Source organism: Molothrus aeneus, chromosome 11 (genome assembly GCF_037042795.1).
Source record: "Molothrus aeneus isolate 106 chromosome 11, BPBGC_Maene_1.0, whole genome shotgun sequence".
Lineage (NCBI taxonomy): Eukaryota > Metazoa > Chordata > Aves > Passeriformes > Icteridae > Molothrus > Molothrus aeneus.
In genome coordinates this window covers 10,380,420-10,403,485 of record NC_089656.1, presented here as the reverse complement: position 1 = coordinate 10,403,485, position 23,066 = coordinate 10,380,420, and the positions used below count along the sequence as shown (strand labels likewise).

Below are 23,066 nucleotides of genomic sequence, written 5' to 3'. Positions count from 1 at the left end.
AGAATAGTCTGCAGAAATAAGTCCTCTTGTGACTTTTAATGGTGGATTTATAATTTAAAAGGTTATTTATTAAAAAAACCCCAAAAACTCACAGCCTTAACAGAGTCCATCTGTAGAAGATTGCCTACAATATCCATATTTATCACCCCACATGTATGCAGAAAGATATTGCCTTTGCTGAATGGCAATCCCAGCAAAAGATGTAGTTTTCTTTAGACAGTAAACTGAAATCAGATTTTCAGTCAATCAGGCTACTTCTGTACAATTAATGGGAAGATCACCTAAATATGCAACAGGGTTTCTTTTCTCCAGAGACAGCTCCCTCCAGAGTTCCTTCTGAACTTTTTTTTCTTGTTCAACAGTTGCCCCACACCATCTGCTTGTGTTTAATGGATACAGAATTTCAATACACACATTTATGAAACCTACCCCAATATAAAATAGACATGTAGAGAGAGATTTAAAAAAAAAAAACAACCAAAAAAAAGATACCAGGTGAGAGTGTTTTTCATCTTCCATACTTGTTATCTATAATGTTGGTAAATGAATGGCTAACAATTATAGCACTGTGGCCAGACAAGTTTTTATCTGTGTAACAGTCACTTCAGAACATATATCTGGGATGTGAATGTGGTTTATGCATCACAAGGCACTTTGCATCATGCTTACAACCATATTTTAAATTTCTGTGGAAATGAAAACAGTAATGGAAGGGTCAGCAACCTTAAACTAGTCATGTTTCTAAGATTAAACACGCACCTGTTGGCACGTCACACTCTCTCTACATAATGTGTTGTTTCACATCTCAGTGCTACAGAACCCAGTAATAGTTATCACTAATCATGTTTTGCCACCAATAAAGTGAAGATACCATAGCTGTCATTAGTAGCAGCTTCTTAACCAGTGACCTGCCTTATCATTCATGGGGGGAAGATCAAGCCATGTCCATGGAAGCAGCTGCTAAGCTGGGCCTGCTGCAGAGGCAGCATCAGAAGTTACAGGATGAGTCTGCAGCACACATTTTGCTTCCATTTGGAAGAGATTGTTTGAAGAAAGTATTTTGGGGCTCAGTGCCAATTATAGTTAGAATCTTTTTCTGAATATTTAGTAGTGGTATGAAAACTGTGTGTAATTTGCACGGGAACTCCTAAAGGAGGCACTATGTACTGGAGCCTGCTAAATTGCCAGGAAATTAAAGAAATTGAGAACTTCATCCTGCTTGCTCTGCCAAGCTGCTGCATTTAATGAGTTTCAGTTTTCAGTGGCTTGGTGTTCTGTGCCCATCAGGTACCCACTTTTCTTGGGTTCCAGTCTGTAATGTAAGAGCCATCTGGAAAATGGCAGACAATGCCAACACAAGTCACTGCCTCAGCAAAACCTCTCAGTGTTCTCTTTCACAGGCAGAGCCAGAACAGGCCTGCATGTAAGGCTGATGCCTAAGGGCACACCTTGTGGTGCACTATGGCAGTATCACTATGCTTACCATGAGAAAACCATGGGCTCCTGTCTATGAAAAAAATGTTATTATCAAATCCAAGATACCTGGTGGATGCACCACCAGTGAGTTACTAAGCTCAGACCAAATTCACAGTCATGCCATACCTCTACCTCTACTTTTAAGATTTTCTTCTTTAAACTAAGGGCCAAAATGGTCTAGCAAAAACCTTCTGTTTCTTTCTTGCATTCTTGCCTAATCTTAACCGTAGAAATTTTGCAATTACTTGACTCCTTAAACAACAAGAATGACTAAACTCTTTACTCTATAAAAAGGCAATTCAGGTTTCAGTTCACTGTTTGAAACAAGTCTTATGTGGGCATCTGGAAATAAATCTGTAAAATACTTAAACAAATAGTTACAGACAAGAAAAATCAAAGAGATATTTCTGCTTAAAAAAAAGTAGTCATTAGGGTTGAAAATCCCTAGCTAAAGCTCTAAAATATCTTTGATCCACTGAAATCTAACATCATCCAACACCTTCTTGGACAGTACAGATAAGAATTTGCTTCTTCTGGAACGTATGTACATACACATGCCTGAATTTACAATTGGAAAAGTTTATTTAACACATAAAGCCAGGTAGCTTCTATCCCCAGCTTTTTTTTTAATGGCCTTTTAAACTCCTGAAAAACATAACATGAGCTGAAACTGCTCTAATTTAAGGGGACAAAATCCCTTTAAATGATGATTTAAAGGTAAAATAATGAAGAATTGACTGCAGAAGTCTTCAGAACAGAAAACAAAATTGCAACAAACTCAAAATTAAACTGAGTTCTTAAAAGTTGTCACTTACCCACCCATGTTCTATATGACCACCACTTTTGTGTGCCACTGAGATAGTTTTCTCCTCATGGGTTTTTTTCTTACCAAACAGAGAAGAAGACAAGAAGACAAAAACTCACCCAAACTACCTTCAGAAAGAACATCACATGAAGAGCTTTCCCTTTAGTCCCAACATCCAAGATAGCTTCAGCATGCATGTCCCAGTCACACTAAAAACCAGCACAGCATCCATCTCTGAGCAAGAAAAAGCAACAGGACCTTAATGGTCCTTGGTTCTTGTCAAAATTTCAGTTCCAGTGTTCCCTCTACATCTCTCATGGAAGAACACATTTTTCTGATTGAAAGAAAACCCACTTTCATCCTTAGGAAGTTTACTGTTGTCAGTATTTCCTTCCACTATCCCTCAGTTCTTCCACTCTCTCAGTTTGTTATCGGCCCAGATTGAGAAGACATTCCAGGTGTGAAGGGCTGTAAACTGCACAACCCTCCATGGTCTATTCTTGGTACTCTTGTGCTGCTTGGAGGAGTCACTGAACCTGCTGAAGGGATCAAAGGAAGGGCAAGAACTCTCCAGAAGCAGGAGGAAGCTGCCCACCTTTTGTCTCAGTACCTCACTTCTGCAAATCCCTACAGAAAGGGAAGTCAGGCTAGGTCAGACCAACAGCCACATATTGGACAAAACAGAGGCAGCTTTTCTTCCACAGCATGCTTCAACAGCCCAATTCACCAAATTCTGCTCACGTTTTATAATACTTTGAGTGCAATGGTAAAAACCAATTCAATTAGAAGGTAAGCAAACCAGTTTATTCAAAGTATAGAGGCTACTGGAAAAACAAGCTGCAATGGATCACTGTATTGGTCAGTCCCCAGGAAATGATCCTATGATAATATTGGCAGCCTTCTTTTTAACTGTTTCCTGTTTTTAAAGCATGCATTTTAAGTGCTTGTTTGTAGCAGAACAATGAAGTATTGTTGCCAAGATGAGAGATGTGAAAAATAGGAATCATTTTATTAAGAGGGAAATACCAATCATGAAAGATCTTTAAATCAGAACAGATTGCATATTCAGAAAGGCTAGCATGTAGCATCTCTCTGTGCAATAATTTTATTCCCTAGAAGCAGTTAAGTTTAAAAGTTTACTTAATCTTTGAACATGGCTTTTTTTTTGTAGTATTACTCAGTACTTTACAGAGTATCCAAAATGTTTTCAGCATTCAAAATTTCAGTGAGATGAAAAAAAACCAGCACTTAACACTAAAACATACATGACAGAAATTGGGAAAATTATTTTTAACATCAACAGCTGGGGAGTCAGTAATATCAGTACTGACTGCACAGCATATTTCCATTTAAATCAAAGAGGGGGCATAGTTCTTCCACTTGAATTCAAAACAACTTAGATATTTTTTGTTTCAGCTTCAATGAACTACTTTAACAGCTTTTTATGCCAGAATCTTCAGTTCAAAAGAGTCCTTTAGCATATATGCTAACCAAATGAAACTACTTCCCTTGAACCTAGTTTTCTCAATTAAATATTCATTAACAAAATCCTTCCCCCTAGTTAAGGAGTAAAACAAGATGCCTAAAGAAAAGGATTTTATCAAAAAGGGTGATGGTTCAAAAATAAAAAGTCCAAAATCAGAGGATACTACTGGAGAAAAACAGTTTGATTTCAGGCAAATGAAACCCAAAAAGCAAACAAACCAAACTATTTTTCCCCAAAATAAATTTCTATAAGATTTCTAGAGAAAGAACAGCATCCAAGAGCTGTTCTTGGATGTTCAGAGTAATAACCACAAAATAACTTTTGGTAAGGATCAAAAAGAAAATAATGTGCAAAAAAAAAAAAAAAGTTGCAAGACAGGTTTGAAAAATTACTGCTGTGATTATGTTTCTAGCCTCAACTGAGTCTGGCTACTAGCAGAAGTGGCAGGACTTTTAGCAGGCCCACTGTAAAGGCCAAGAAAAGAGAAATTCTTATCTTCAACAGAGCTGAAGTCAGCAGAAACTGCCAGCAGCACAGAGCAGAGTGACAGCCTGGTTGGAGACCACAATGTGCTGGCAAGGACATCCCCAAGCACCAGCATGAGCAGGAGCCCCTCTGTACCTTTGTCCCCAACAAGCAAGGCTGGGTCACCATTTCTGAAATCTCCAATCACTCAAAGCCTGAACATCATTGCAATTAAAGCACATGAAGTCAGCAAGCACACTGGGCTGGCACCAGCAAACACATCTCCTGTGTGGTGGTTGGAGTTGATCAGATTTCAAACACTACATGATTGCACGTCAAAGAATCCTCCAAAGGATGATATAAATAGGAGCTACAATACAGACACATCAAAATAAATTTGCCTAATCTAGTTTAAAACTGTTCTTACTGAACTCAAAGACAGTAAGACACATGTACATGTGTCTGGTTTTGTCACTCAGATGTTCCTTAAATAATTTACCTGCCTTCCCTGTGATGGCTTGGGTTCTCTAACAGCTGGTTTCTGCTTTTAAGAGTTTCAAGAACCAAAGTTCCTGCTACAACAAAGTTTACACATCAGGCTGAGCCATACCTAGGCCTTATGGACAACTGCTGCATGACTTAAAGATGAAAAACAATGCACATGTACTGCATCTTCTTACCCTTCTGTGGAATACAGGTGCTGGAAGCCATACCATGTTGCAAGGTTCTTTCTTGTGAATTTGCTTAAAATACTATTAAAGAAATCTCTCCATTCTGGTGCTCATTAAAAAAGTAAGGTACAGTGAAACAATTCCTTTTAAGATTACTTAAGATTATTTTAAAAACATATCAGTAGGGCTATTGTTTTGAAACAATGTTTCAAACTCTAAGAAAATACAAACAAAATCTTAGAACCACAATATTTGCAATGGCTTCTTTAACACTAAGGCTAACTTCTCTTTCCTTTCCAAGATATCAACTAAAACTAAATTGTGAGGTCATGAGTATCTCTTAAAAGAGGTCTTCCTATCAATCTATGAAACTAATTCTGGTTTGCAGTTCAATATGCTGCTTAACAGCATTGTGTACACATACATGATATGCTACTAACATTGAAATTATTTTCAAATACAGGCTAACTCCTGAGCAGGCAGTATGTAAAAGATGGGAACAATTTCAGGAGATATAAATTAAAATGCTTGCCTTCACAGTAAGATATCAAAGGAACAAAAAACTCAAGTACAAATACAAGCCAAATAGTCCACACAAAAGAAAACCTGCCACGTTTATGAAAGAAAAATCAATCTCTGCTACAAATTACACAGCTTTCAAAAGTCTAAGACTTGTCATCTTTTCTAGCCTAAAGCTACATTCCTAGCTTCATTTATCATGCTTACTGAAATCAGCATTAGAATTCTCAGTCTCATCATCCTAAGAATCCCACTAATTTATATTTATTAGCCTTAAGAGTTCCCAAATTCAATCCACTCAGCACCTGATGATAAACACTCTCTTAGAAATCTGTGTAACCAGGAAATTGAGCAATTTTTTTTAAACCTGATAATAAACAAAGAAAACAATATGTCTCCAGATGTGGGAGGCTGTTTGGGAAACAAAGTGTTGAAAATTATTTTGATCTGTCTATATATTTAGAAGTAACATAACAGCCAAAAGAAATTGCAAAACCTGAGTGCACAAAACACACAGACATCTGAAGAAAAGCCACATGAATTCCAAATGTATCAGATTCTCTGGCTTCAAAACCACACTACTGGTTAACATCTTTACAAGTTCTGCTGCTCTTTCAGTAATAACACTTCACTAACACTTCATCAAGTGTTGATTTTCTCTAAAATGTCTCAAGATAAAATGCTGCTCTGGAAGTTTTGCAGGCAATGGTATGTTCTTAGCCACTCAAAAATGCAGAATCTAGATAACAGTGTTGGTTAAAGCAGGTTAGTGGCTACTGGAGCCAATGGACAGTGCCACAGTGAGTCCACTTGCACTCTCTTTGCATTTAATGCTGCAGGCCCAGACACAATTATTTTGCCTGTACTGCAGAAAATCATGCCTCCCACTCCTTCCTCTGTCACAGAATCACAGGATGGCTGAGGTTGGAGGGACCTCTGGGGATCATGTAGTTCAACCCCCTCCGAGAGGCTGCAAAGGATGGTGTCCAGACAGTTCCTGAGCAGAAGGAGACTCCAGAAGCTCTCTGGGCAGCCTGTTCCAGAGCTCTGTGCCCCTCACAGTAGAGCAGCTGTTCCTCATATTTAGATGGAAGCTGCTGAGTTCCAGTTTGTGCCCCTTGTCCTGTCACTGGGCACCACAGGAATGAGCCTGGCCCCGTGCTGGTGGCACCTTCAGGTGTTTGTGTGCACTGAGCAAGTGCCCTGCACTGTGCTAGGGAACCTGATCCTGTGCGGCCGAGAGAACTGAACCAGGAACCTGGATGCTGGAAAAACACTCTTGACAAAAAAGGGCAAAGTTTCTCTGTACCTGATGGAGTTTCCCAGTGCAGTTTATAGCCCAAATGCTGCATTAACACAAGACAAAATGAAAGAATAGGAGCTTTTTTTTAAACTGTCTTTTTCCTGATAATTTATTATAGTTTAGGCATATATTGAACTATAGCTTTAACAGCCTATAGAATGCGTTGCTGTCTTTAAAAGACAATTTAACATGGATTTTGTTTTCTCTTTTCTATGTAATTAGGTACCACTTCTTCCAGACACTAAGATTGCATAATTATATCAGTACTTTCACATTAATGAATTGCTTTGTAGTTTTTCAATGTTAACAAGACACCTACTTCCAAATAGTTATTTGGATTATTCAACCACACTTACTCTACATTATCATTAATAATATCAATTTAACTTATTTTTATCAACTACTCTCACCTTGCTATTTTACTTCTGCAATTTGACCCAGCCAGAAGCTTTCTCCCTAAGCCTGCCATCTGTTAACTAATTTTTACAAAAATGCTTCTCTTTTGGCACATTTCAAAGACAATTATAGTAGTTATTTAATGAGTGTGCAATTATCTCAGGAAAAATATATTATTATATTATGAAAATCATTAAAACGGTAAGCGTTCAATTTTAAAGAGGAAACATACACGAAGAATTGGACAGCCTAATTATTTGACAAGTGATGAAGGTTGAGAGAGACCTTCTCAAGAAAGGTTTAAAAAAGAATTCATGATAGCAAAAAGATCCAAAAAATTGTGAAAAAAAATTAACTCCACTCAACAGAAATTAGTAAGAAACTCATAAAGCACATAAAACTGTAAAAGAGATACTCTGGCACATTTTCAGTGTCCTGAAGAGCCCAGCAATTTTTGTCTTCCCCTTACTACACAGTTTTATTTTGAAAGCCAAAACAAGGGAAATGAAAATGGAGACAATAAAAATTAACAATAAATGTGTTACAAATTTATCTCACAAACATGTACTTTCTTTCCCCAACCTATGCAATTTGCAATTTAAAAAAATAAAATGCATAAAAGGTTTATATAAAACATATATAATATATACAAAAGCAAGTGCTTCATACACATTCAACTATAAATAAAGCTATCAAAACATTTCTCTTTACATGATTAATATGTTATTGGCAAAAAGCCATAGATTAATAATGAAAACATTATATTATATACAGCTATAATTTAGAACTTCATTCCAAGAATTGCACTGCTTAGGCTCAGAGGTGCTTCCCTACTCTTCTCATTAACTCTGGGCATTTGGCACAGCTTTGCCATGGTCAGTCCCACCTGTTTGTGCAGGATTTTCATAAATGACAGAAATTAAGCAAAAAAACCTGCAAAATATTGCATAAAGGTGATCGGTGAAGGGATTGTTTTCATTACTTCAGCATAGATGGTCGACTTATTAGGTGTTGGGAATTCTGCTGCCTCACTGTGGTACAGGATTTACATTCCTATGAGGAAGGTAAAAAATGTTCTTGAGGCACAGAAAATTAAATCCAGTGCACACAACTTGTGGAAATGCTTAGAAAGAAACTTCAGGCAAAGATTAACATTTGTTAATATGATGTCACCCATAAAATTGACCCTAATTAAAGGAAAAATATAAGAATATTGGATATGCTTAGTGGGAGTTATACCAACACTATGCAGCCCTTTAGGAAGAATAATCCATGTTAGGGGTATGGAGGTTTTTTAAAAATTACAAGATTTGATTTATAATGAACCCAAATGCTTACTGGAACAGACATCTAGATTTCCAATCATAGAATCAGTAAGGTTGGAAAAGACTCCCAAAATCATCAAGTCCAACTTTTGACTAGATGCAAAGATGTGAAATGATGCAAACTAGAACAGATTTTCAGATGTGCGTTTTGTTATGCTCAGTCTCACTGAATATTGCACTGCTTCCCAAGCCACATGCACATAGAAGCACCATAATTTTAAAATTTTGTATTGTACCAACACTTAGGAACCATTACCTATAAACTTACTGTGCAAAATAGCCAGTCTTTTCTACAAAGAAGTTCAGTGTAGTATGATCAATTCCTTAATTTAATATATTCCTTGTTACAGGCTTACTTAAAATTGAACCATACAGAATATAAGAAATACACTCTAATACTATATTCTATCTATACAATATAGTGGATATATATACACACAAATCCTATATCCTTTGTTTTGATGCATTTCCATAACTGCTCATATATCAAGCAGCTGTCTGGACTTAGATCTCACAGTTAGCCAAGAGAGCACATCACTGCTCACTATGTGTATCTCTCATAAAAACTTCACAGTCCATGACTGTATATACAAGTAGAACAGCAACCAATAGCAGGATGAGAGTTTTACAAGTGGAGTGATCCAAGGGATACATGTCTACAATGAATTCAGAGTTGTTATAAAAGTGCCATCCAATAGCACAGTCAGACATGAACAGCCTGGGACAATTCAGGACATCTCAGCAGCACATAAATCTGGATGTGGATCTGGTGAGAGTTAATTCCCTCTCTGATGATAAGCTCATATATGAGGTTATGCCATTCTGATATATACAGATATCCTGGGGTACAACACCACCCAAGCAATCATCTATGAGGTTCAGACTTTGCCAAACTTTCAACAAGGGCAAGACAAATTCTTTCAAAAAAATTAGTGTCATCTATTTCTATAAAAGAAGTGATAGGACAGCTCAGGCTTGCAGGCATAAAAGCATTTGCCTGTTTCAAGTCAGTTTTTACACAAATTCATGAATACACTGAATTGTCAAGTTACGTGCCAAACTTTTAGTCACAAAAAGGAAAAAAATAATTATGTGATTTAAGAACGAAGACTACCACCAAATCCTATAGCACTTCATATTATTAATGAAATGTTATTTTTCATCTGTATATTTTTCATTTTCATATTTTTAATCTCAATTCCTCTGCTTTCATGTGTGCAGCCAAAAGACATAACATACACAGTGAGACAGCTGTAATCTTCTCTAAGGACAGTTTATACTTATCTTTCCAAGAGTTTATACTTCACATTATTTTTCCAACAGTTTATACTTATCTTTTCAATTTCCTTTTTCTTCCAAAGATGTAAAACAATGTTGAAGCCTTTTTTTATCCTTCTGAGAAGCAAATAGATTATTTAGCCTTAGCAAACTCAAACCAGTTTTAAGGGGAGTTAAAAGAACAGAAGTCTTGTATTAGTCAAAGTTAAGACTACAGGAGTCTTCAGCATTTCACTTTCTGTTCTCAAACTAACTCTGATGAAAAATGCATGATGTAAAATTAAGGGTGCAATTTATTTACAATTCTGATCTAATTACAGCAGAAAGCATATTAGCACTGTAAGACAAGTCTTTTTAATTCTGCAGCATTATTACACCTAACAGACTGTATTAATTTTTAAATTAATTTCCATCAAAATAACCATACAAGTAAAAATGTTATGAGTATGCTTGCTCTCAAATACTGAAACAAGTATTTAATGTTCTTCCTTAATTTAAATAACCTTAGTCTAAATACAGTTAAAGATCTTCGGTTGTCTAATATTGGGTCTGTTCCAATACCTACAGTTCATTAACTATTTCATAAAATAGTTATTCTTTCTGAGAAAACATCAACCATTATCAAACTGAAACTGTCAAAAAAACCCAACTAAATTCACTATTGTTTCCTCAATATGTATTAAAGCCAGTGTGAAACACTGGCTTGTTAAAAAATTTAAAGTTCACCTTAACTACTACATATGAAACTTGCCAAAATCCCTTCCCAACTGACTCCTACCTAAAGCCAACCAGTTTTAGGAAGATAAAATTCCATCCCCCTTTACCGCTTTTTTTTCCTCCCTGGTTAAACTGCACACATTTGTAAAAAGCTCTAACAGAACCAACTCATCTTGAACTTGAAATTCTAAAAAGAGATCAAAGAATAGAAGTGAGAATTACAACTAAAGCCCTTCTTAGAATTGTAGTCAGTCAAAGGACAGATGTGAAACGCTTCAGTAATTGCCATACTTTTCCATTACTATTCATACTACATACTCCACTGATTTAAAGAGGCTTCTACATGGTTTACTTCTGTGCATTCCTCAAGTTTGACAGTTACCAGTTCACAACCAGTTTCTGAAGGAAACATTAAACATCTGTCCGACCAGATAAACTCAAGGTCAGAATCCAATTTATACAATTCATTGCATACCCCAAAATAATAAAAACCAAACCAAGCAGTTTTATAACTATCTGGCTTCCAGCTGTTTCATTTCAAAGAGGAAAAACACTAAAATTTCAAGTACTGCAAAGTTGTTTTGTTTTCACACCATGATAAAAACAAAACCAAACCCCTAAACTTTAAAGGCTCTCCACAGATCTCAGAACTTTCCCTCTATTTCTTGATACGAAGCAAAATGCTAAAACTGATGTCAGAGAGATCGAAGCAAGTCTAAAAAGGTTCTGACAAATACAACACAAAAGTCACAGCACCAGAAAGTTTTATTAGACCTGCTTTTCATTGCCTGGCTTATATCCCACACACTCCTCAAAACTGATACTAATCCCTGGGCTTCTCATCAACCCCACTTTTCCTGGAATCCATTTCCTCTTCACCTTTCATCCCAAGTATGCTCAGGGAGCCCAAAAGGCTGCACACCCCTGTTCCCAGCCCCTGAGCTGTGTCTTCAGCTTACAGAGACCTCTGACAAGAGAGGCTACTTGGGTGCACCCTCTTTTGGTTTTCTAGGCAGGGAAGGAGAAAGGAAATGTTTATCAAAACCAACAGATTGCATCTACTGCATCATTCAGTTAATCAAGCTCATCTGAACCACACTGCTGGATATCCATGTTCCATTAACATCACCCCACAGTTTACAGAAAAAGTTTCACTGCTAGGAATTGACAATTACACGCTCCATAAACATAAGCAGAAGTTGTAATGGAGAAGCAATCTACTGAGCCAAGACCAAAGATTAAGTGTGTTAAGCCCTTATCTCTACACTAATGATCTAAAATTAACAAGGGGGAAAAGAAAAATGCTACATTGTCTCCTTCACAGGCCTGTGTCCTACAAACTAAGAGAAGCAAAAGTCGGTAGTTACGGTTCTTGCCTTCCCCATAATTTTTTTTCCAGAAAGACAACATTCTATATTCTCAGGTAGAGAGAATATTGGTAGCAAGAATACAGAAGTAACAGTTACTTAAACCTTTTTAAAGCGGTCTTCTGTAAATTGTGTTTGATTGTCAGAGTTGCATCTGTTTTGAAATGCAGATTGACAAATAGCAAACAATTTTTATGTCATCTTGTCCTCCTCGTGGAGGACTTGCAGTAGACGGGCACGTTATACTAAAACAACTGCTGAATTTTTTGGTTTAGCCAAAAGTAACAAAATCCAACATACACACAGCTTTTTATATGTTTTCTATTATTATTGAACACATGTAAATCAAGAATAATAAGTGTGTATTTTTAGGCAATGAGCATGAGCACAAAGACACAAAGCAAAGGACAGAGCAACAACATAACCACAATTCTTGCAGGAAATCAGCCATACAAACCTTACCAAAGGTCTTAAAAACACGTTTCTCTAAGTAATTTTCAAGACAATAAGTCATTATATTTGCATCGAAATCATAAACCAGTAAATTTTCTCTGTTGTACTTCAGAAGTACAAGCAGCAGAAGGAGCAACACCATTTTATCTGAACAAGATCATGTAGTCTTGCTTTTTGCAGTGATAGGAAAACAACAGGAGAAAGCAATGTCTGCATCAACTGGTTAGGTTTTTTCCTTCCTTAACAAGACTCCTTTAGGGTCAAATAACAGCTCAGAGACTTCAGTTATCATGCTTTGACTCAAGCACCAGTCAGTATAATTCATTTCACCCCATCAACCAAATCAGATGGTTCAAACCCCCACTCCCCAAATCCCTACATACCTGTCCTTGTAAGGTTGCACGACTTCTGCCCTGCAGGTGCTGATTAGAAACCGAAGAATGCCAAGGATGGATCTGAGTTTGAGACGGTGCCCGAACGAGTTCGGATGACGGTGTCACTTGCTGTGGGGTTATGTGGTGTTCCAGGTCATGCTCTAAAACATGGCTTGTGCTATCCTGGACAAAGGCAGAGTCATCAAACTGTGGCAGAAGGTCTTCCTGCAAGAGGTCATCCGGGTCAAGTCCTGTGAATGGTTCACTGTGAGTCTCCACTTGATGAAGTAAGTTGTCATCTAAGGACGTAAAACCGTTGCTTTCAATAGGGTCAGTGAAATGGCTTATCTGAGAAGCAGAACCAGTAGAAGCTGGAAAATTAATATTCACAGGAGAGAGTTTCGAACTACTAAAGTTGCCCTGAGGATGCGCAGAATGCAACATTTGAAAAGTACTTGAATTCAAGGTTGAGTTAGGATTCAACATGTGCTCGGTTGTTTCTTGCTTGGTCCCTGTTTGAGATGTAAAGGCATCACTTCCAGTGAAGTCAGAGATAGAGTGTGTCTGCTGGCTAGTAGAAAGAGCTGTTGTAGGCTGAAGAAGGCTAGTAGGAGAAATATGATTATTAGAGTAGGAATACGGAGATGAAAATTGTTGACTATTACTGACAGAACATGGAGTAATAGTTGGGGACTGTCCATCAAAATTTCCTTCTTGATTCCCACAAAAATGTATTGAAGCACTTGCAGTTTGAGAAAACTGTTGAACGGACAGAGGCTGCTGTGAAGTCGATGGATTAGAAACTGAAGGTGGGTGGTTAACACTGACTCTGAGGGAAGTAGACACGTTAACTTCCATGAAGTCTTTTGGCTGACTCAGAGCATCCTGCCCCGTGCTGTTCCTGCTCTGCTGCGGCCGTAGTGAGGCACACTGATGCTGCGGTTCATTAGCCTGAAATAAGGCAAAGTCATGGTGTGCTACAAAGCTTTTGTTTTGCTGCATAGACTGAGAATGTCCTTGGTGAAAAGGGGACCCATTTTGATTCGAAACAGTCGTGGCGGTTTGATGACCCCACATAGGACTACCATCGGCCACATCTGGAAACATCCCATTGGACTGGTTTTGCGGGTGAACTGGTGAACAATTGAACTGAGAGTGTGGTGATAAGACATTGTCAGCTGAGCTATTAAAAGACTGATTTACTGAGTGAAGCTTCAGTGAATCATACTGATTCAGCTGATCAAACTCACTCATCTTTTGTTGATTTTGAGCATCTTGCACATGGTTCAGTGAGTCTATGTGCAAAGGTTCAAATTCTGCACCCAAATTCAATTCATCAACAAGTGAAACAGGTCCAGGTTGAACAAAGGCATCATCTGACAAACCTTCTAAGGTCTCACTAAAAAGATTGGCATCATCAAAAAAATCCATCATAGGATCAGTCATCTTGAGAGGTCTGTTCTGCTTTTGCTCTCAACTCCAAATGGAGTCAATTTTGTCTCTCCACAGTGAACAGAAACAAATGACATCCAGCGGTCACCACCTTATCCAAGGCATGCCAACAGCCATTAGTGCTTCTGATGAAACATCCGTCTTCAGGTGTTAAAGCATCCTGAGGGAGACGAGTGAAGGGGGGAAAAAAAAGGGAAAAATTTAATGACTCTCCTCATCCTTCCTGACCCTTCCCAACACTTTTAAGGGTATTGGATACTTTGCCCATAACTTTAGCTAAACCAAAAATTGAGTAAGTTATTTTTGCTTATACTTGATGCCCTGTGCAGGTTTTATAATTTTTGCCCCTTATAAAAATATGTTTTAAATGTAATGGTTTCATTTGTTTTATTCACTCAAAGCAGAGTTTTAGATTCTCCTCGGTCATAGTCATTAAAACTACCAAATTGCACCAGAATTGGGCTTTAGTGCTCCAGTATTAGAATTTTTTTATAGCAAAGAAATCATACATATGTGAGATGTATGCAATAATTCTGTATACTTAAACAAAAAAACTTGAAAGTTATAAACTACATTTAAGTCAGGCTTAATTTCATTAGGAGAAACTGGGATACTTTGTTTCTTCTATTTAAGTTGCACTTTGCAAGGTCCTGAGAAACTGTATTTTATCACAGTTAGGACATAAGAGACTTTTCTTAGAGGGAAAGACAAGAGAATGAATACAGTGATACAAAGAAAACACAAAAAGCACAAGCTTTGGTTCAAAGGAGTTTGCACACCTAGTTTTGAAACACTTGAAACTATATGTTCATAGTATCACTGAGTGATCACCAATTAATTGATTTGTAGTGAGGGATTTAAGGAGAATTGAACAGCATGGTAAATTTAACTTTAGCCTAAAAACTCCCACATTTTTAGTGTAATCAAACAGAATGGGAAATGAATGAAAATGTGTGTCTGTGATAATGTACGTCCCCAGATAACTGGAAACTCTGTAAAATAGAGAAGTAATCACTTTAAATGAGCACCTTCGTAGAATAATCATTCAGTTATCCTGTCAGTACATATGTCTAATTAAAGAACAAAAAAATAAAAAAAGGAAAAAAAAACAGACAACTTTTAATTCCTGACCCTCCCATTAAAGCTCACCTTCAATTGCAATTCATCATTAATGAATTTTCCTAAGAATAAACTGAGTATAGGATCCTTCCAGAAATGAACACCCTGTAAATCTGAAATATTCTGATGGAAAAGGTTCGTGCTGAACCTACTAAGCCCAAAGTACTTCTTGGCAAGCTGATGAGAACCCATTCTGCATATTCTCCTAGGCCACTGAGGGAGGTGTGACCATAGTCAGAATAAAGCCAGACTTCAATTCACAAACCTCCTTTAGGGTTTGAGTATATGAGACTTCTGGTGTGTACAGAGAAGGACAGAGGGACCCTGTATCATCCTGAGAGACACTGATCAGGTATGGTGCCAGTGAGGAGAACAGGCATGATAAAAAAAAGTGACAGAAGCTTAGGGAGATGACACCTTAGCACAGCAAAGCTGCTGTGGACCCCAGATTATACATGTGCAAGTTATTGTTTAAAGTTGGGATGTCCTAAAGTCCCAAGATAAAGAAAGCATTAATATAAATTAGACCTCATTCTCTTCTAACATTGATTAAGTTGTCAACTTACAATTAAAAGCAACATAATGAGGACTTTCCCAGAATGGAACACCTTCCAATAGATGACAAACAAGCAGCAGGATCCAGGTAGAAGGTCTGGTATGGTTACAACACTGCTAATATAATGATATCTCATCTAGTTTATCTCAATGCAAAAGATATGTCAGGAGAGAGCTATTTTAACTCAGAAGAAAACCAATGCAGATTAAGTACAAGGAAAAAAATATTGTAGACACAGAACAAATGTAATTCAAGAAACCCCACCTGAGGGACAAAAGATGGAAATTGTGGTAGCCATGGCTAAAATGTCATGTTCCAGGCTATCAAGGACTACTCATAAAAATCTCAAATTTGAAGCCTGCATCAGTACATTTACATACTGAGTCTGATCAATTTTTGCTAACTGGAAAAAACAGAGGGAAAAAGAAATATTTCTTCCATCTTTAGCAATATAGATACCAAGGATGTACAATCATTAACTAGTACACATGCTCTTAGCTATAGAAGTCTAGAACTACTCAACAAGACTAAAAGCACCTTGTATTTAAAGTCATATACACCAGACAATCTCTTCCTGTTTTACTGACTGTGTCCCTTTACAGTAAGGAAATGGAGAAAAGCTTGCAGAACAGCTGGAATTACTGCAGCACACTCAGAGCTGCCCTCACAGAAATTTACTTCTTGGCTCAAAAACCAAGAAACACTTTCCATCTTCGTTTTTCCTACTTAAGGAAAACAAAAGAGGAAATAATGAACAAATAATATGAACTCTCCTTTTAAAATGCTAAGGTTTTATAACACAAATAAATCCTGGCAGGTATAAATAGGAAATATAACCTGAAGATGTCAGCTTTGCTTCAAGGATCCTAGCAAGTTGGATAGCACAAAAGAATTTCCAAACTGAGAAATCTGAAGACTAGATACACGAGAAACCTCTCCCAGCTAATTAGACCAACATCAATTTATTATGAAGACAGCTTCTATGTAAAGTGAAGATTGTGAAGTGACCAAAAACCCCCAAAATAACCCCATCAACCAACCACCCAAACTTATTTTGGAAAGAATACCACTGTCAATAGCCTGAACACAAGTCTGCTGCAAAGAGAGTTTGGGTTTTGACCAGGGTTTTGACTTTTACCCATAGTCTGCAAAGCAACTTCATGTCTGTCTTATACCAGAAAAAAAGGAAAACAAGATCAATTTCAGAGAATACATCAAAAAACCTGAACTCATACAAAAACATCAGGGAACAGATAGAAAATTTCACTCTGAAAACATGAAGTGGGGGTAGCAGTAAAAAGGAATATAATAAAAAATTCTAGTGTGTTTTATTTCATGACATTTTTGTCTACTTTTGCTGATGTGACAACAGAACACAAGCTACTCTAGTTATAGCCAAGTAAATCAGGTGGAGCTTAAGCACTTGACCATGATAGCCACACTTTGTAACTTTGATACATGAGGTAGCACTGCTTCACATGACTGATCTGTGACAGCACCAAAGATAAGAGAAATCAGTGACTTTGGTGGCCATTTTTTCTCAAAAGAAGTTGAAACCATGGCTATTCAGAAAAATAACAGAAGCCATTTCAGAAAGAAGTTAGGGACAAGTTGCAAACACAAGGAATTAAAACAAATCATAAAAGCATGACATGACAGAAATCCAGACTATGGGAATAGGACACAGTCATAGTTAAGGAAGAGTTTTACATTGTATGCTTGCAAAGGCTTAAGTTTTGGGGATTTTTTAGGGAAGCAATGCAACCAGGCATAACAAACAAGAAGTTTGCTAGAGACTGAAAAAATCAGTGTATTTGGTAAATTCTATGTAGCATGCAACAGCATGACAGCTTTGTGGGTTGCTGTGATTTGCCCATCTATTAGCAGATGGAATACTGCATCAAAAAAGGTGCATGGTGAAACCCAGACACTCAAAAAAAGTGATCACTTCTGCACAATATTTAGAAACAAGACATTTCCTTCCCAATATTAAAAGACAATTACACTGTCATTACTTATCAGATTTTAACTAAAGCTTTGGCCAAGTTCAAAAAGCTGAGTTAATTAAATAACACTGAAGTTACTTCCTGCTGATGTGCCAATATAATTGATATTCTATCATAGATTTAAAGATCAATGTACATGTTAAATTTAAAAAGCACAGAGGGGCATATCCCAGTCATACAGAAGACTAAAAAAGAACATTTAGTAGATATAAACTCTTTTATTCCTTAGCAGAAAGGACTGTCTGTACTGGAGTGCCATGGTATCTTTAGCTAAATATGGATTTAAAAGATGCATTTTCTTATTATCACTAAAATTTGGATAAAATTTGGTTGGGTAGCCCAAATAAAAACCCATACATCCAATTGTAGATATGTATTATTTTAGATTAAAATTACTTTTTGTTTCTATGAATTTCTCATTATGCATTTCTGACTATTTTTGAGTAATGAGCCATCCCTTTAGTAAAATCATACCCTCAACATACTGGTTTTGTTTAGAATTCTCTTTCTGCTAGAGTTCACAGACATTATGCTAAATATTCAGAAGTTCACTCAAGCACCTTGAATTTTAATTTGAAGATTATGAAGATTTGAAACACATGGGCTTAAACTAAATTCTCAGAACAGAGTTCCAGCCCATGGCTACAGTTCCAGCTCCAAGTAGGAGCAAAGAACTGGAGCACAGTGGCTTGTGTGTGCTTGTCAGACTAATCACAGCAGTCTGTTGCCATACCTACACTGATCCTGCTTGCACCAAACACCCCATGGAACACTGTCCCTTCCTCTACTCCCCAGACATGCACAGACTCCCTTCCTCCACCTCTCCTCCTTTCAGACTCTGGGAAAGAGATATAACAAATGTAAATAAGAAAAAAAGGACATCAGCAGCTATTTATTTGTTAAGGTTGTTCATGGAATTTTCAAGCAGCAAACAATACAAATGACATTTTACTTGGGAAGAAAATCCATCTTCCAATGCAACTGAAAGCAAATTTCTACCATTCTCAACCATGTCTGCCTTCACTGTGAATGGCACATCTTCCTTAATGAGAACAGCTTTACTTAAGCTGAATAGAGCAAAACCAGCCCAAAGAGAAAGTAGATCACAGAACTCTGTATAAAACAACATGCTATCAAAAAGCCCCACAGCAATGCTTAGGCTACTTACTATACTTCATTAAGAGATCCATGTTAACATTAATTTTTAACTCAAGGTAAATGTATGAAGCCTCCAAATGATATTTCAGCAAGCTGTACTTAATAAATGGAGAGAAGACATAATAACAAATTCTGTAATGTATGAAGTAAACATAGCTTAAACTTCACTGTTTTCTTCAGAAACCTACACAAATTAAAAATACCAGTTGCTTTTTGAAAAAAATCATATTTTCTACAGGGTCTTTTGTGGGTTTTTTTCCCTATTGTTTTGAAGTGCAGGTGTGTGTAATACCACAAAGTTTCTTCAGACTAAGTAAGATTTATGTTATTGAGAAAAAGTGTTGTTGTTAATTTTGATTGCACAAAATTCAGACCCTTTGCTTTAGTTGCAAGTTAGAATCACTTTCTAATGAATTAATTAATCACTTTCTAATGAATTAATTCTAATTAGAATTCCAAGTTAGAATCACTTTCTTTCCACAACTCCAAATTCCAAGGATGTATGGCAAGATGCACAGTTAAAGCCCTTAGAACTGTATATATATCAGAAAATTACTCTCAAATCACAGACCAATTCATAAATTCTTTACCTATATACCACTGTTTCTCTGTCTGTAATACTAGGAATTAGTGATTTAATTAGAGCATTCATCTTTAGACATATGAATTCAAAAGTTTAGTTATTAGCTTGGGTCAAAATTAAGAGCTAGCACAGGCACCTAATGAACCCTGTAATATACTGTAAAGTTCCTTAATAACCTTTAAGACAAAACTAAGTTGCTAAAATCTTCTAAATTAAAAATATATTACAAGATAATTAAGAAAATGGACCAAGTCAAAATAAAAAATATTCTTACCCATGAATACAGAACACATCTCTTGAATGAAGAATTGAAAAGCTCAGAGCTGTGTTTTAAATCCAGATGGATACCTCATCATCAGAGACCTGAAAATGAAGCATGTCAAACAAGTCACACAATAACCAACTTCAGGAATGTACATTCAAATGCAATACCAGAAACTCCAAAACTCACTAGATACCATAAAACCAAGAACACCAGAATTAATACACAGTCACTAGTAGCTATGATTTTCTAAGTGTCTGGTGAATAGGTACATGTTCATTTTGTAGGACTAATAAAATAACCCAAGTCTACAAACCCCTTAGGATGAAGGGCAGTTTGTGCCACAGTACCACAAAGTTTAGGCTAACTTTAAGACAGGATGTAAGAACTCCAAACCAGAAACAGCAAAAAGAAAAGTTTTGAGGTTATGTTTTAAAGCTGTCAGTCTGAGAAGCCCTGTACATGTCTTTTAACAGCAGTGAACAGTTCCACTCTGACAGCAGACTTCAATGGGAACTGACAGTGCCTTTTGGGGAGAGAATAGCTGCATGACAGTTTTATCCTGTTCCTTGCCTTGGCAGAAGGTAGAGGAGCTCAATTTCAAGAGGTTCTGTTTTAATCTGAAAGAGGCTTCAAAACATTACAAAGTTTAAGGGAAAATGTGTGCAGGGGGGTTCTAGGGCCACTGTGTGAAAGCCTCAAACACCCAAAACCACCCTTTAACATTGAAAGACAGACAGAAAGTTTGTGTATGAGCTGATATTCTACACCAGTGTGGTTTTCCATTTCAAAAATATAGTTATTGTGTCCAAGGCAACAAACATTCTCCAATTCCAATACAAAGATTCCTGTCTTCCTAAATACAGTTTTGTGATGCCAAAGTCTTTTAGACTTTTGCAGAACTATTACTGCAGATCAATCTTTAAACTTTGTTAAAGGATAACATGGCATATAATACTGCATTGAGAAGCAGATTTTAACACAACTATTTCCTCTCCCTACATCTTTGAAACAATGCTGTAACATATGTGGAAGATATAAATTGGTTATAGCAGCTACCAAATCCTGCAATGTTCCAGAAAAAAAAAAATATCTGGTACTAATTTGGTACATAAATTGCTACATTTATCCTCCTTCTATCATTGAGTAACTTCCCAAGACTTTTTCCAAGGTTGCTAAATAAAATTACTTTGCTCTGCAATAATAGGGACACTTCATGTAGAGAGGTATTTTTCTAAAATTCATATGAGACAAGCACATACCCAATATATACCTAGGGGAAAGTTGCTAAAATACCTTTATCTTTATTTACCATTTATGTGAACTGATAATAATTTTGTATCAAAACAGACAGAAAACTTGCTCTAGATGTTCCCTTTTTCTATACTGGAAATCCCATCATACAAACAGAGGTCCTGTCCTGCACAAGTCCTCTTCACATTGACAAGTTAGAAAGGAGTTTGAAACTATTTAACTGTCAGGTCCTGTGCAACATTTTAATCTATTTTTTTTTCTTTTGTTCTCAATCTCTGCTTACTTAGAAGTTCTTTGTTGGCTAAATAAAGTTAAAGCATAAAGATTTTACAATATATACAGTAACTGAATAGAGGCATTCAAAATTTAATATTTGAAAAAAGAAAAATTGAAAACTTACAATCAAGTAATTTATTCTAGCTGTAAGAGTTCAACAGTAAAAAAGAAACCTAATTCACCTGTAGCTACCATATAAGACAAATGCTATCTTAAGTTCTTGGCTAAAACAGCTGTGTATCCTTCCTCAACTGGATTGTTCTTGAATCCTCAAAATAAAGAGAAAAAAGATGTTCCTTACTCTTTAGAACAGTGTCCACTTGCTTGAACAGCTTCCAATATGGAGACAATTTTGGGATACTTAAAAGTTTGAAAAATCCTACAAGGAAGAAAAAAAACACATGTAACTAGATGTACTTTCACCAGGTCTGCAATACATTATTCTAACTGTGAAATACAAAAAAAATATTTCTGACAACAGAAGATTTACTAATGATTATATGAAGTGCCAAAGAGAAATCCCCACAAAAGGAATGTAGAGCTTTTATAAGCTCCAAAATGGGATCTATCTCCACAGATTCTCACATAAGCTATATTGCATGTGAAGTTTGAAACGTACATATATATGTATCTGTTACATGTGATATGTTAAAAAAATTACTCTTACTAAATGTTAAGCATTACTGTTACTAAAAAAAAAAAAAAAAAAAAAAAAAAAGCAAACAACAATATTTTGGCTCTTTGTTTAAATATCTGCAGGAGGTGTCAGAGGATGGACCAGGCTCTGCTCCTGGTGCCCAGCAATGGGACAGAGGAAGGGGCAGCAATGATGCCCAGGGAGTTCCACCTGGACATGAGCAAGGAGCTCTCTGCAGTGCAGGGCCCGAGCACTGAACAGCCTGGCCAGAGCCTGTGGAGTCTCCCTCCCAGGGAACATTCCAGAACTGTCTGGACACAGCCCTGTGCCTGTGCTCTGGGAATTCTGCTTGAGCAGGGAGGCTGGACCCGGTGACCCACTGTGGTCCCTTCCAACCTGCCCCATCCTGTGAGTCTGTGATTCTTATTTTGGACACTAAACCACAGATTTTTATACCCATTTTCTAAGAGGAAACAAACAACTAATTTCAATTAGTTGAGAATAGCTACACAAATTTCTATTTTTTAAAACATCATGTAAATTTTAATAAAACAGTTTAGTTTTACACAACATCCTTGTGTGCTTTTATCTCTTCAGTCTTGGCAAATACCTTAAAAAAATTTAACAGCACCAGCTGAAGACATTATTATTATTTTCAGCTGCCTTCTTCACCTTTCTGCCAAAGGTTATTGCCCTCAAAGCACACCTGCAGAACAAAACCTGTAGGTGTGCATCTGCTGCTTCAGCATATAGCCTCCCAATTTAGTTTTAACCCTTCCTCTTGTTTGTTTAACAAACCCATTAGGCTTTGCATGAAAATGTCAGAATTGTATATATACCTTCTATTTTGTCATTTATATCCTGTGGACATTAATGGCAATAAAGGGACAAAAATAATACAGAAAATGACAGCATGTTAATCTGCTGCTATTGATAGAAATGTAGAAAGATATCAGGAGTTTGGAATACCTTATTGCAAAGCACAAGTTTGATCCCCAAGTCAGTTTATTTTAGTGAAAATAGCTGTTAAGAAGTTAATGTGTTTGGCCACCAGACTACTGAAGGAATCCATATTAGTAACCAGTACTGCTCATTCAATATTGCAATTTTGTTTCTCTAAAGTGTACC

The 23,066-nt window shown here is 36.7% G+C and overlaps 1 protein-coding gene across 1 annotated transcript in view; it reads right to left on the bottom strand.

The window, feature by feature from the left end:
* CHD9 (chromodomain helicase DNA binding protein 9) overlaps positions 1-21,700 on the bottom strand; it is a 79,541-nt gene extending 57,841 nt beyond the window's left edge. Inside the window, exons 1-3 of the mRNA XM_066557539.1 lie at positions 21,603-21,700; positions 19,784-19,872; positions 12,641-14,247 (exon numbers count right to left, since the gene is read on the bottom strand). Of these exons, the coding sequence (XP_066413636.1) occupies positions 12,641-14,081 (1,441 nt within the window). The 5' untranslated portion in view covers positions 14,082-14,247; positions 19,784-19,872; positions 21,603-21,700. The remainder of the gene's footprint in view (positions 1-12,640; positions 14,248-19,783; positions 19,873-21,602) is intronic.
* Between the last annotated feature and the right edge of the window lie 1,366 nt (positions 21,701-23,066).